General features: G+C 41.4%; 4 protein-coding genes across 4 annotated transcripts; 3 read left to right on the top strand and 1 right to left on the bottom strand.

Moving 5' to 3' along the window:
• Positions 1-95: 95 nt before the first annotated feature.
• On the top strand, positions 96-2429 carry J3458_020706 (uncharacterized protein; the record flags this gene model as incomplete). The annotated part of the gene is made up of 1 exon (XM_066122190.1): positions 96-2429. Exon 1 carries the CDS (start codon positions 261-263, stop codon positions 2427-2429), a length of 2169 nt encoding a protein of 722 aa, XP_065972817.1. The 5' UTR covers positions 96-260.
• Positions 2430-2716: 287 nt separating this feature from the next.
• On the top strand, positions 2717-4647 carry J3458_020707 (uncharacterized protein; the record flags this gene model as incomplete). The annotated part of the gene is made up of 2 exons (XM_007812681.2): positions 2717-3850; positions 3902-4647. The coding sequence occupies exons 1-2, from the start codon at positions 2962-2964 to the stop codon at positions 4645-4647; spliced, it is 1635 nt and encodes a 544-aa protein (XP_007810872.1). The 5' UTR covers positions 2717-2961.
• Positions 4648-5303: 656 nt separating this feature from the next.
• On the bottom strand, positions 5304-6359 carry QA3_3 (Quinate dehydrogenase; the record flags this gene model as incomplete). Its single annotated transcript, XM_066122191.1, has 2 exons — positions 5304-6043; positions 6125-6359. 2 exons carry the CDS (start codon positions 6357-6359, stop codon positions 5304-5306), a joined length of 975 nt encoding a protein of 324 aa, XP_065972818.1.
• Positions 6360-7086: 727 nt separating this feature from the next.
• On the top strand, positions 7087-8139 carry J3458_020709 (uncharacterized protein; the record flags this gene model as incomplete). Its single annotated transcript, XM_066122192.1, has 1 exon — positions 7087-8139. One exon carries the CDS (start codon positions 7087-7089, stop codon positions 8137-8139), a length of 1053 nt encoding a protein of 350 aa, XP_065972819.1.
• Positions 8140-15292: the final 7153 nt, after the last annotated feature.

Genomic DNA, 15292 nt, shown 5'->3' on the forward strand with positions numbered 1-15292 from the left:
TCCCCAGATCCCAAGATTCCCAATAGCCAACTGGAGCTGCCACTCTGGGGAAGCTGAGCCAATGGAACTTGAATCATCTGCACCCCACGAAGGCTGCCAATTGTCGCCAGCCTTGGCACAGGTCCAATTCCATTGATTCTTGCGAAGCAATCGCCCCGAATCTCACCATTACAGCTTCGACTATTATGTTTCTGGCCGGACCGGGCCTCGCGAGTCTATTGCAGGTTCCGTAATTGGAAGGCCGGCTCTCCCAGCCCAACATGCCACAGAAACGACGAGCTCGGAACGCCGCCGCAACTTCAAACGACACAGAAAATGGTGGCAAACCCAAGAAGCGACGAGTTTCCCTTGCCTGCAATGCTTGCCGTGCAGCCAGGGAAAAGTGTGATGGTGCTCGACCAGAGTGTAGAACCTGCATTTCTCAACAGCGATCCTGCTCATACACTCCGGCGACCAAAAAGAGAGGGGTGCAAACAGGCTACCTGCGCGCGATAGAGCTATCATTGGCCTGGATTTTTGAACAAATGCCCGAGTGTGAAGAGAAACTGCTTCGATTTCTATCGAGAGGAGACAGAGACGCCACCAAGGACACCCGTGCTCTGTTAGGCAAAGGCAGTGCTGGTCACCATTTGCAAAGACTTTGGAATCGAAATCGAGTGAGGAAAGCTATTGATGGACTTTTGTCTGATGCGCAAATCAATAATTCAGAGGATTCTGGAAACGACCTTGACACAGATGGTGAAAGCCAAGCGAATGCCCGGGATGCGACGTCACGCGGATCAGGCGAGTCCGTCACGGTGTCTCGAACGATGCAAGACCCGGAAACAGCCCATGAACATAGGCTCAGGCTCCCTAAAAATTGGAAGCGGCTTCTGGACGTCTACGTGTCCTATACGCATTGTTGGCTGCCAATTGTGAACCTGGACTCTCTCCGTGCTCTCGCTTCATCATACCCGTCTCAGGGTATCAGCATATGTAGCAATGTTCACGACAGCTCGTATTTGAAGCATTCAGAGCTTTGGGCTGTTTTAGCCATTGCTGCATATCAGGATGAGGAGTGTACTGAAGATGCTGGCCCGAGATCTCCCAGCATCTCGGAAATCTTCGACGTTTCCCGTACTCTAATACCCGCAGACGACGGAGGATTCGATATTCATAGTATCAATGCCATGATCATTCATTCCGTAATCTTGATCGGAAAAATGAAGACCTTGGCGGCTTCAATATTACTGGTAAAATCTGCGCGGTTCCTACAACGGCTACGACTCACAGAGGATGTCACAACACAAGAAGAGGGCGACTTTTCTTTAATTCAGCTTGAAGTGGTTTCACTGGCGTGTTCCTTCTTGGATGTTTTGACGTCTGTCTTCCTCCACCAGCATCCAATGCGAGGACTCAGTCATATGAAAGGCACCCGTCAACTTGAAGCGGCTGATTTTGCCGAGTTTGATCAGCCATGGGTTTCTGTACCTGAGATATCAGCAACGTCGACCAGCTCTACAATGCCACAGCACATAGCGCAACCTATTAGGACCATAACTCAATTACATGCTTTTGCATCTGTAATGAGTGACCACCTCACTTCGCACATGAGCGGAGAAAGTCTACCAGGGGTCCCCGGCCCCGAAGTATTGGTTAAGATACTTGACAGTCGCTTCAACTACTGCAACTCTCTGATATCAAGCGGATCAACGCCTATAATACCGTCGGCCTACCTGGTCAAACTTCTTTTTTTGACGGCTACTATTGAGTTGACATCTGATTCAAGATCATCTCTGCTCTCTGGGTTCTTGGAGATTGTTGAGTCTTGCTTTGCAGTATTCGGTGCCGGCCACACCCCACCTGTCGTTGTGCTATTGCTGCAGATTGTGCAACGTCGTGCCGATGCGGATGAGATGGGGGAATCTGGCATAAGAAAATGGCGTTCTATTACGGAAAGAATGCAAAACATATGGCGTGAGCGCGAGCCGTATGCATACACATTGGATGAACTACCAACATACTCGAGCGAGGTGACACTGCCTCACAACTTGCAGCAAATTACATTTACCCCGATGCCCACGGGGACAGGTCCGGACGCCAAGGCCCATGCGAGATCACAACCTGGGGGCATCGGAGTGAAAGCTTTGACGGGCCTCGAGCCTGCTCAGCAACTTCGCTTCGGATACCAGGATGCGATTCCAAATCCAGCATTTGCCATTGACACACCAATTACTACTCGCCTGAACAGTGGCAGCGTAAACACCCATACCATGTTTTCTAGCAATCATCGAATGAGCCAAAACTTTGATTACGACGCCATACTTGAGGACTTTGGCTCTATTGGATACACTGATAATATGGAGATGGATACACAATTTATGACAAACCTTGGTTTTGCCCCGGGATGTGATCTGGCGGAGATCTTTCAAGGAGACTGGGGTGTTTGAAAGCTGTCCTGCGTCTGTGTTGCTTTAGCAATCTGGGGAAATACTATACCCACGGCCCGACAGCTGGGCTACATCAAAGCCGATACTGCGCCTTTGGTAACGAAACGACTTGACATGGCAAGCGCATACTTGAGCTTCGGTTGGTGACATGAACCGCCAGAAACCTCCCAGGATATTCGTTTATCCAAGCCATCACGCGCTAATCAACGCCATTAGTTTTTGAGCTTCAACCCTTGGCCAGTCAAATTCCACACACTCCACAGTTCCCTGCGCACCCCGGATTTCGTGGCGCCGGGAATGTGGGCGAGGTGCAATTCCCACTGCCAACACCAATTTTTCTCAACAATGTGTGGCAACTGGGCTGTCTGAAATAAGAAAACACGCAGATGATGGTCATCCGAAGATGGCGTTGCTCCTTTTCTTGCTTGGCTTCATATAAGTTGACCGGTGCGACGACTGAAGGCAAGCCATTCAGACAAGCAGGTATCAACAGTCTTCTTCTACTGCGACGTTTTCCGTTGACCTTGTTACAATGACCTTGCTTGCACTCAAAGAGGATCGGCCAACACCTTCTGCCGTCTACAACTGGCGTGTATACGCATGTGCCGCTACAGCATCCTTTGCATCATGCATGATTGGCTACGACTCCGCCTTCATCGGGACAACTCTGGCCCTTCCGTCCTTTGTCGATGAGTTCAATTTTGCGACCTACTCTCCGTCGTCGTTGGCGTTGCTTAAACAGAACATTGTTTCTGTTTATCAAGCTGGGGCTTTCTTTGGCAGCTTGGGAGCCTATGCATCCAGCTATTTCCTGGGACGCCGCAAGTCACTGTTCTTGTTTACCCTGGTCTTCATCGCCGGAGCAGCGATGATGCTGGGAGCGAATGGTGACCGTGGTACTGGACTCATAATTGGCGGTCGGGTCCTCGCTGGCTTCGGGATTGGTGGCTGCTCAAACATGACACCAATTTACATTTCAGAGCTCTCACCACCCGCAGTGCGAGGTCGTCTAGTCGGCATTTACGAACTTGGTTGGCAAATCGGCGGCCTTGTAGGTTTCTGGATTAACTATGGTGTTAACACCACAATGGCCCCGAGTCACTCGCAATGGCTTATTCCTTTTGCCGTTCAACTGATTCCAGCTGGCTTGCTTCTTATTGGCTGTTTTTTTATTCCCGAATCACCTAGATGGTTATTTTCCAAGGGCGAACGCGATCAGGCTATGAGGGTCTTGTGCTGGATGCGACAACTCCGGCCTTCCGACATCTACATTGTCGAAGAAGTCAGTTACATTGATGAGGAGACGGAGCGGTATCGCCGAGAGGTTGGTGCCGGGTTTTGGAAGCCATTCCTGGCTCTCAAACAGAAGCGAATTCAGTGGAGATTCCTCCTTGGAGCGCTGCTCTTTGTGTTTCAAAACGGTAAGCGGCGTGCCAAATAAACCTAGTAGCTATCTTGCTAACAATCCAAAGGCTCGGGTATCAATGCCATTAACTATTATAGCCCAACAGTTTTCCGTAGCATTGGAATCACGGGGACAAACACAAGTTTCCTTACTACTGGAATCTTTGGTGTTGTCAAAACAGCACTTACTGTTGTCTGGATTCTAGTCCTTATCGACCACATGGGACGACGTAACTTGCTGATTGTCGGTGCACTGGGCGGGTCTCTCTGCATGTGGTTTATCGGTGCATATATCAAGATTGCTGGAACCGATCCCAAGAGCTCCAGTGGCAATTTGAGCTCTGGCGGCATTGCTGCCATTTTCTTCTTCTACCTCTGGACGGCCTTCTATACCCCCTCATGGAATGGAACACCGTGGGTTATCAACTCGGAAATGTTTGACCAGAATACGCGATCTCTTGGGCAGGCGAATGCTGCTGCCAACAATTGGTTCTGGAACTTCATCATTGCCAGGTTCACCGAGCAAATGTTCAACGCATGGGGCTACGGTGTGTACTTTTTCTTTGCATCTCTGATGCTTCTCTCAGTCGTCTTTGTCTTCTTCTGCTTGCCCGAGACGAAGGCGCTGCCTTTGGAGGCCATGGACCGACTCTTCAGGATCAAGCCTACGTGGCGCGCAAATACCATCTTGATGGAGGAGCTGCGTGCGGAGGAAGAGAATTTTCGTCACAATGCGGATGGTGTCGGGCTAGAGGTGGAAAAGATTGAAACGGAACAGGTTGAGTCGAGTAGTAGTTCCATTCCACAGGTTTGACTACGCGGTCAGTTGAATGGACGAGAAGCACATCCTTCCACAAGAGAATAAAGTTTTACTTCTGTTTTACCTAAGACGCCTTTGTAAGCAAGACTAAATCATGGATTCCGGACTTTGGATCGCCACTGAATAGTGTGGAAATACCTTGTTGTCGCTAGAACAACTGAGACATTATATTGGCTGGGTGATGCTCGGACTACTCACTCAGATATGCTGTGCTCAAGATCGGCGGACCATGGGAAGCGGTGCCTGACTCTATACCTCGAATCTATTGACGGGTAGTTTAACAAGATGGCGAGGGATGTGGAATGGTTTTAGTCTTGACGAGACATTCTTTGGTTGTGGATAGAGCGAGAAGTATGACGAACTTGGCCAATATGATGAGTGTTGCGCAATGATCGATGTTTACAGTGCTCCTTGCTGATGCTGTTGAGATATTTGCGCAACATCTTGATACATCTAGACAGCCGACGAGGTTTCTCTTCATCAGGTGACTCTTTAACTCGAATCCCGCCATCTACATTCTCTGCTGCACTATTGTCAAGGAAAAATATGTGCGACACCTTTACCACTGAAGACTTCCTCTGCTCTTGGTAGTACAACCGCCATCGACAAAAGTCTACAGTGAATCCGTTTTACTTGTATTCAACGTCTATCTACAGGCGCGACTGCGATCGCTGTGCCACCTTTTCCCCGATGGCCTGTTGGACCTTGGCCACGGGCAACTCGTCGATCCGCAAGCCCGTCCAATATCTATCCTGCTCGAGGCCCTGCCAAATCAGCGCCTCGGTGCCCAAAATCACCTGCCAGCCCTTTTCCTCGGCCAAGGCGCCCAGTCGCGTAAACGGCGAAGGGTTGTAGCACATCTCCAGCATGGCGCCCTTGTGGTGCTTGTCCAGCAACACCTCGGTCACTTGTCTTGCAACAACCTCCTCGTGCGTCTGGGGGTCAAAGTCTGGCACGCAGGCTACGATGGCACCCGGTCCGTCGACGGCATGCGCCTCCTCGACACTCGCGACGTGCCGCAGGCCATTGCCGTATCCACGCGAGGAGCAGTCTGCCATCATCACGTCCACCTCGCTCTTGTCGCGGTTGACGAGATAGATGTCCGTCACATTCATCCACTTGCGGAGTGCGTAGATGGCACTCCTGGCTGCGCCGCCCCCGCCAATGACGAGGGCCGGCCGGTTATGAAACGTGCCCGAGGGGTTGGCGAGGTTGTAGTGGAACGAGTCTCTGATGCCGATGACGTCCGTGTTTGTGCCGCAGAGGATGCGGTGTCCGTTGCGTTCCTTGAGAAAGAGCGTGTTGCAAGCGCCGACGTCTCTGCATTCGTCCGTCATTTCATCCAGGTGTGAGAGGATGGCGACTTTGTTGGGCATGGTGACTGAGGCCCCTGTGATTCTTGTTAGTAATGTCTCGGCCATTTTTTGTTTCCGTTTTCTGTTCTTCGCAAGGGAGGGAGTGCTGGGCTCACCGTAAAATGATGGGTGTTGGGCTAGTCGTAAGAACTGCGACATGTCTGCTGAGTCGAGGCGTATTTGACTCCATTTCAAGCCCAGGTGGTCGTATATGATCTGGTGTAAGAACGGTGATAGGGAGTGTGTGATCTTCTGGCCAAAGAGATATCCATGGAGATCTAGTCGTGCCTTTTGGTGTTCCAGAGTGTCACCCAATGGCTTTGGTTGTTGATGAGCCTCCGTTGTTGTCATGGTGCAGGTGTCATCAAATTGAGTGCAATTGACCGTGGTTCAGAGCTTGCGAAGCGACAGTCTACGTCGAATGAGGTGTTGCGTTGATATGTCTTTGCGTACGAGCCGTGCACTTGCATGCCACCCCCAGAAAAAGCAAACTACCAGACCCTTCCCAGGATTGATGCTGGCCTTGGAAAAAATGTCGGCGTTCAGTCCGAAATGTCGGCAAAGGCACGCGGTCGCCAAGCTCAACGGCCCCACATCGGCATCCCCGCTTCCGGGAGCTGACCCGGGTAAAGACTTAGCCATTGCATTAACGCTTGCCTGAATGGGCCGCGTCATGTCGGGTGACTGGTGAATGGGGAAGGCCGGCGGGTGATATTGGATAGGCGTTCCTAGCTAGGTTGCTGCAGTTGACGGAGTATTCCGTCCGTTCCTTGCTCTCCCGGACTTCAATTCACTCCCGTACATGGCAAATTATGTTTATCCAAGAGCGTCATGGATGGCGTTCCAAGTGCTGGGTATTACAGACACCCTCAGAAAGGACTCTAGAGAATGTCAATCACTCGAGCATTAATCCGCGCATGCACAGGTTCATGGCAACACAAGACCTCCCGTGTTTGGCCCAAGCAAGGCTGGCAATCAAGCCCTGTTTGCATACGCCTCCCTTCTCATACAGTTTTCAATCACCATCTACAACCCAAACAAAGATATCAACCGTAATCATCAAAAGACATCTCTCAAAATGGTGCACATGGCCAGCGTTTGCACCATCTCCCTCGGCCGCTGTGCCGCCGGCCACAAACTCGAATATAAACTTGAAATGGCAGCCCAGCACGGCTTCCAAGGCGTCGAACTATTCTACGAAGACCTGGTCGACCTCGCAAAAACTATTGAAGGTGGCAACACCCTAGAAAACGAACTAGTCGCAGCAGTCATGATTCAGCAAATGTGCCAGAAGCGCGGACTTGTCATCATCTGCCTCCAGCCTTTTATGCACTACGAGGGCTTGGTCGATCGGGCTTTGCATCAGAAGCGGATCCAGGAGATGCATCACTGGGTGAAGCTGGCTCACAATTTGGACACTGATCTCATTCTGCTGCCGAGCAGTAACCTGGCGCCTGAGCACATTTTTGAAGACATCGACGTCATCGTTCGAGATATGCGAGAGGTCGCCGAGATTGGCCTCCAGGCACGACCAGTAATACGATATGCCTTCGAGGCTTTGTGTTGGGGCACAAGAGTCGACACGTGGGAGGCTAGTTGGAACGTGGTCAGGAAGGTGGACAGGGGAAACTTTGGGATTTGCTTGGACTCGTTCAACATTGCCGGGAGGATATATGCGGATCCTTCAGTGTCTTCTGGCTGCACCCAGGACTGTGACGAGGCAGTTGTGCGGTCAGTTGCAGGCATGGTCAGCGAAGTGGACGTTTCCAAGTTGTTTCTATTGCAGGTTGCAGACGCAGAAAAGCTGTCGAAGCCGCTTACACCCCAGCACGAGTTTTACAACCCCGAACAGCCTCCGCGAATGAGTTGGTCGCGTAATGCTAGACTATTCTACGGCGAGGATACACACGGTGCATATCTCCCTGTGCGAGCCATCTTGAGTGCTATTGTCACAGACTTGAGATATGATGGGTGGCTGAGCTTCGAAGTCTTCAACAGAGAACTCTTCAACCCCGATTCTAGGACACCAGGTCTCATGGCTCAGCGTGCAGCCCGCTCGTGGAACAGGATGGTTTCAGAACTAGGTTTGACCACGGAACAGTCAAGGGAAAGAATGCAACCGATGCTGTAAATATACCTAATAAATTGTAACTCTAGACATTCTACATATGTGCTACAACCGTGCAGCCTTCTTAACATGTCGAACCGCAAACTCCAACGCAGCCTCAAAACCGTATACACCCAGCCCACAAATCACCCCTACCGCTTTATCGCTCAAGTAGCTATGTCTTCTAAACTCTTCTCTAGCGTGGACATTGGAAATATGCACTTCCACAAAGGGGATGTCAACTCCAGAAAGGGCATCGCGTATGGCGACGCTAGTGTGCGTAAAGGCACCGGGGTTGATGATGATGGCATCAATGTTGCCACGGGCCTGGTGGATGCGGTCGACTAGCGCGCCCTCGTGGTTGGATTGGAAGGACTCAATGGTGCTAGAAAGGGAGGACGCTTGGGCTGTGAGGGTGGCAATGATGTCGGAGAGCGTAGTTGAGCCGTACATTTGCGGCTCGCGGTTGCCGAGGAGGTTGAGGTTGGGACCGTTGAGAACTAGGATGCGGGGCATTTTTGGATACAAAGCCGAGCTTAATTAATTACGACAGTTTCATGATTCCAGGTGGGGAGAAGACGGGGTTAATTTAATATATGTGCGGTCAAAGTGGCTGTGTTAGTGCCCGCCCAATGTGTGGACGGTCTGGATAAAGCATCATCCAGAATGTGGAAGCGTTCCGCCTCCTAACGCCGGAATTGGGAGCCGCTGATATCCGTCAGTATTGGCTTAAGTTTATTTAAACGAGTTTCATCTGATTGTTTAAATTTGGGCTCATTAGCAATTAAAATATAATTTAGTTTACTTTGTATAGCGAATATATTTTTTTATTTCTCCTACTTTATCTGTAAAATATCTTAAAATAAAATCTGAAAATTTGATTTTATTATAATTATTTTTATATGCTCTACGTAATCAAGAATTACGTAATCTTAATCTAGTAGCATTCCTTGTTATACGACCTAAAGAGGAACCAGTCGTTTTACAGATAATATGAGTAGATTGATATTTATCTATATAATATTGTTCTCTTTCTATAGTCTTATCTTTATCACAATATTCTAATATCTCCAATTTAAAATTAGCATAACCATATTTTAATAAAGCTCTATATATAATACTATTATGTTTAATAACCTCCTTTATTAACCACTTATAAGAAAGATAATAACGAAGTTTTCAGTTAAATCTACAGTACTTCCTATATAAGTTTCATTATTAATTAAATTCACTAGGGGTCAGATAAATACCTGACATTCTTATATTATCTTTATAAATAATTTTTTTAATATCTAATGAATCATAATTTATGTAAGCTTTTATAGGATTAATTAAAATTGACTTACTTTCATTGTTTGTACTAAAAATTCTTTTCATAAACTTGTTTTGGATTCGAACCAAATACAACCAATTTCCAAGTTTTGTTTAAGTAACTATCAAAAGATATATTACTAAAACATATAATTATTGTTAAAATTTATTATTCCCGCGCAACTTCCACTACGCGAACCGTATTTCGACTTAACACTAATTAGAGCCACGCATACGAAGATTCTTAATAATAGAATATAGAACCTGCTTATTCTTTTTACTGATCATCAAGAAAGCAAACTTATTGCGCATGCTCTTTTCAGCATGTGACGAGTGGTTAGTACCAATCCAAGGTAAATTCACCGTGACATGGTGATTCACGATTACTAGTAATTACTTATTCATATAGTCGAGTTTCAGACTATAATCCTTAAAATTTATATCCTATTTTTAGAGATTAGCTTAAATTCACATTTTTGCATCTCTTTGTCTAGGAATATGTGGCACGTCTATAGCCCACAATATCACACAGCGATCAAATTTATCTTACAAATAAATTGAACAATTCAGCCATTTAACTTAAATTTATTGATTCATATTAGATTTTATATCTAATATTTCATTTAAACCTTCTTTAGTTAAATGTTCTTTATTATTAATCATTAGAACAACTTTATTAAACTCTATAAAATCTAAACTTTTTTTACCTTTAATAGGGTATTTCATAAAGAAAGGGATTATTATATTAGTAATATCATTAGTATTTGTAATCTCAAATTTTACAGAATTATTATTTAAATAAACATATTTATTTTTAGCTAAATTAAAATATGTAGTTAAGTACTTAATAAAATCTTTTTCTCTAAGGTGTAAATCAATAGAGAATCTTAATTGTACTCTTATACCTAACTTATTAGTTTCAGATTTACTAATTTTGATATTAAAACTACTATCTCCACTTGAAAATCCTGCCATTCATTGAAGGTATACTTTTAAAATTATACTCTGGTCTACTTATTTCAATATCTTTTCAATTAGGAAATTCTTCTTTTAGTTTATCAGTTAAACCTAAATTAAGAGAAGATTTTAAACCAACTAGCTTTAACAAACCTTCTTTAGTTAAGTGTTCCTGCTTTTTTATTATATCAAAAGCCTTTTTAAATATTCTATAATCAATAACTTTACAAGTTACGAGTGGATACTTCTCAAAATGATCTACAATTACTTGTAGATCCTTAATAGATTCTACTCTATATTGTAAAGAATGTTCACTATGTTTATGAATATTCCCTACACCTCAGAATGATTTTATAGTCTCTAGTAAAGCAATATCTTTATTATGTAGTCCTATAGTAAATATAGCTTTAACTCTTCAATTTATAACATAATTTTCATTATGCTGAATCAAAATAGAAAAAGTACCTTCTGCATCAGTAAATCCAGTTAAAAATCAAGGATCTATTGAATCAATAAACTTAGGTTTCTGGGAATGATTATTGGCTGAATACGTCCTTATTTGATTTATTTGGTTAGAAAGGATTTTGATTTGATAACTTCTTTCGAAGCCCGTTAGAGTATACCTTAACATTAATTTCTTAATGTAACTACCGTCTACTCGTTGCTCTTTTACAAATAAGTTTTTACCCTTATTTGACTTAGATCCGCGATAACCCATTTCATTTTCAATCATCTTCTGACTTCTTACTATACCTGAGTAATTACTTCAGCCACTCATATATTTTCATATATGGTTTAGTATCAGAAGCTTTAGGGTGTCCCCGGAGTTTGATAGTTTATCCCACGATGGTGATTTCCTAGATCACTCAGCAGGCCATGATGACTTGTCTTTGTCCCCTTTTTCTTTCCAAATCCTGGATCAAATGCTTTATCGTAATAAAAAAAAATAAAGCCAGGGATTGCGTTAATTTCATGGAAACCACAGTTTCACAACATTAACTGAAAACAGCCGTGCAACTCCTGTAAAATATTCAAATTGTGGTAAGGTTTTTCGTGGATCATCGAATTAAACAGTCAAGATAGGTAGGTCCTCTCGGACTTTCCCCCTAAAAGAACCGTACGTGCAACTTTCATCGCATACGGCTCAAGCAAAATTTTTCTACAGGAGCCATCGCCCCAAACATCATTTAAGATATAACCTAACACACTATCTTAATTAATGTCAAATTTCACCCTTGTTAAGTCAGCTACATTAAGATTTTTATATCCTAATAAATATATATTATATTATTTAATTTTACAAAACGCCCTTTAAAGGCACTAGTACTACATACTAGAATTTAATACGTAGAATCGTAATTTAGTTGCTCCTAGAGCTCCCCAGCGCAGAAAAAAATAATAGAACTTATATCTTTATGTATATTAAATTCTATACTCTTTTAGTGTTCATAGAGTTTTTTATTTCTACTATTTTAGTCAATCCTTCTTCAGTTAAATGACCCTTAGTTAACATTATTTCATATACTTTAAAAAAATCTCTGCAATCATTTGATTTCTGACCTTTTAGAGGATAGTTTTTTAAATATGGTATCATATATTTTTTTAAATCATTAAATGATGTAACTACAAAATCACATGCATCTCCCGATTTTCTTGTTTCTACTCTACCGCATTCTAATAATCTAGATATATTTTCCAATAATACTTTATCTCTAGAGTGTTGTGTAATTATAAATACCAATTGAACAGCACGATTTAATTTAGATCTAGGTGAATCATACACCCTCACAAAAAAACATGACTCTCCTTCCATAAATCCTTCCAATCAGTCTTTATTAGGAGTACCAGTATCTACTGACAATCTAGTTGACGATTTTACTGTTAAAAATTCATTTTTCAATTTGTCAGATAATCCTAGATTCATCCCTGATTTTATACTTAATATTTCATTTAACCCTTCTGTGGTTAAATGTTTTTTTTCTTGCACTAGTTCTATTATTTTACACATTAATAAAAAATCTACTCTCTTTTGTGTAAATAAAGGATATTTCTTAAAATGTGGTATAATATTGTTAATTAATACATCTAAATTAGATACTTTTAATTTTAATATATTATCACTTTTATTATAATATAAATTCTTGTCAATACCTAATACTTGTTTTATAGTTTTAAGTAGTTCTTCGTCTTTTTGATTTAAACCTATTTCAAAATAAATTAAAACTGAATAACCTATAGTATTAGATTCTTTTTTAACTATGTTTACACCAAAACTACCTTCAGCATCCACTAAACCACTTACGTATCAAGATAAACGATTATTTATATTATTTTGTGATAATAATGTACTGAATGATTTTTTTATTTTTCACATTCTTTTATTTTAGTTTATATATAAATCTTAAAAAATCTGAATATATGTAAAATTATTTTTACATAAAAATTATAATATAATATAATATATATTTTTATCTATTATTTAGATTTACTTCAATTGAAATCCAAATAAAGCATTTGCTTTTTAACAAATCCTCTCCCCTTTATCGGATATAACAATTTAAACTATGAAAGTCTTATATGTTACCTCTTTAATATATGTAGTATATTACTGAAGATAAAGGGGTTACCAAGTTTAGATATTAGCACAATTTATGTAAGACTTAGGTAATCAGCTTTACTTCGATGGAAATTTGGTTTCTCTAATAGATTAGTATGTCAAATCTATCACCTTCCTTTTGTATACTAGTACCGAAGCGTCGTAGCTAATTTCGCTTTCGCTTACCATATCTTACTTACACTAGCTCCAGGTAATATAAAAAAGTATCTATATTAACATTCTCATTTAAGAGAGGCTACATTGTCTTTACAGCTTCACACAAATTATTACTAATTTGCATGTGTAAATAGTGTTAGGTAGAGAAAATACCAAACGGAATTTCACCGTATTACTAATATCCACTTCTTGTCGCACACATACTTCACTACTGGTGTCAGAAACGGTCTAGTGATTTCAGTTCCTGCGTTGCCACATTACTCTTGAGGTGGAATGCTTACACTTTCATTTATAGACTAAATATTGTTTAATAGTTAGTTTATACTGATAAACTAATTTATTAAAGCTTAATCTAACCTATGACATTCATCATTTACTGCAAAGACTACTTGGGTATCTAATCCTGTTTGTGCTCTGTGCCTTCGTCCTTCAACGTCAGTTTTTACATAGAGGGCTGCCTTCGCCTTTACCGAGTCCCTTTGGTATAATAGAATTTCATCTCTCCTCCTCAAGTACTGCCCTCTTATATCAAACTCTAGTCAAGTACTAACATTATAGAAGCTATATTGACCGTCTAGGTACCCTTTAAACCTAATTAAGATGAATAACACTAGTCTCTTACGTATTACCGCGGCTGCTGGCACGTAATTAGCCAAGACACGATATATATACCGTCATTATCGATATATAAACAAAGCTTTATTCAATTTTAATACAATCTTATAGATTATATATAATAATATAATCAAAATAAGACTTGCCACTTCTCCAAGTTGCCAGTTCAGCCGTTAGGCCATTGACCAATATTCCTCACTGCTGTACTAACTTGCATTGGGGTTTTTTCAGACCCAATGTGGTCGATCAACCTTTCAGATTCGACTACGAGAGTTTTAGGCTAGTTAAGCCATCACCTTAACTACTACCTATCCCGAAGATATTTATTGTCCTCTTAAAGCAGGATTACATATCCCTTTATGTATTATGAAGGATTTACCTCCACTTTAAGGTCGGCTAAGAATATCATTATACTCACCTGTACACCACTTTTTAATTTATGTAGTAAACTACCAATTAAAACGTACGATTAGCATGTGTCAAGCACTTGGACAGCATTCAATCAGAGCCATCACCAAACTCATCTATTTTATGATATAAATTTCTTTACATCACTATAAGTTCTAATGTTTTTTTATTATAAGGAGAATAATAAACTATATAATGTTTGTATTTTATAACCTAAGTTATAATAATATCAGTCTAATTTAAAATTTATAATTGTTCGCTTAATATAGTATATATGAATAAATAACTATTCATTACTTATTTTTAATTTCTATTTTTATAATTCATAACTTTCATTATTCCTTTATGTTAAGGATAAATTATTATTGTATCTATAATTTTCCTAATTTACTATTTATTCTCACTTATTATTTTTTTATTTTGTTAATAACAAATATTAGTGTAAATCTAATCCGTCTTTAATATATGAAGAAGATAATACTACGAATACTTGTGGTTTATCCTTTTCTATTCTTTACTATATCACTTATGATATCTATATTGTCGGATAAATAACCAGATACATATAAAGTCATAAGACTAGCTATCAATAATAATAATCAAGCTATTCCTAATCATACTTTGTTATGTTTAGCTGCTAATGTAAATCATTTTATTATTAAATTATAAGTTGTTATACCAAATATACGTTTGATAAACAGTAAATCTCACTTATTATTTATAATATTATCTGCGATATAAAAGATTGAAATCATCAATATTAAATATGTAATACATATGTGTAAAACATAGTTGGTATTTAATAAGCTTAAAACTGTATCCATATCTGCTCCAGGTTCCATAGAGAATGCTGATGGAGAAGGAGGATTATTTGAAGGAGGTGTAGTTTCAGATGGTAATAAACTAGCATCTTTCGAACTCATTGGTTTATTTTTATCGATATTACTAATGGCATTTGTTAATGTAATAGCACTACCAGCTATAACAGCTCCTGCTGTCATTACTCCTATTTTACCTGCTGGAGAAAGTCCACTAGATTTAGCTATACCAGCTCCTGCTTTTATACCTGCTGCAATTGCGGCTCCAGTACCTATATTTGTTAAACCTTTAGTT

The sequence above is a fragment of the Metarhizium acridum genome, assembly GCF_019434415.1.
Source record: "Metarhizium acridum strain ARSEF 324 chromosome Unknown scaffold_574, whole genome shotgun sequence".
In the NCBI taxonomy this organism is placed as follows: domain Eukaryota; kingdom Fungi; phylum Ascomycota; class Sordariomycetes; order Hypocreales; family Clavicipitaceae; genus Metarhizium; species Metarhizium acridum.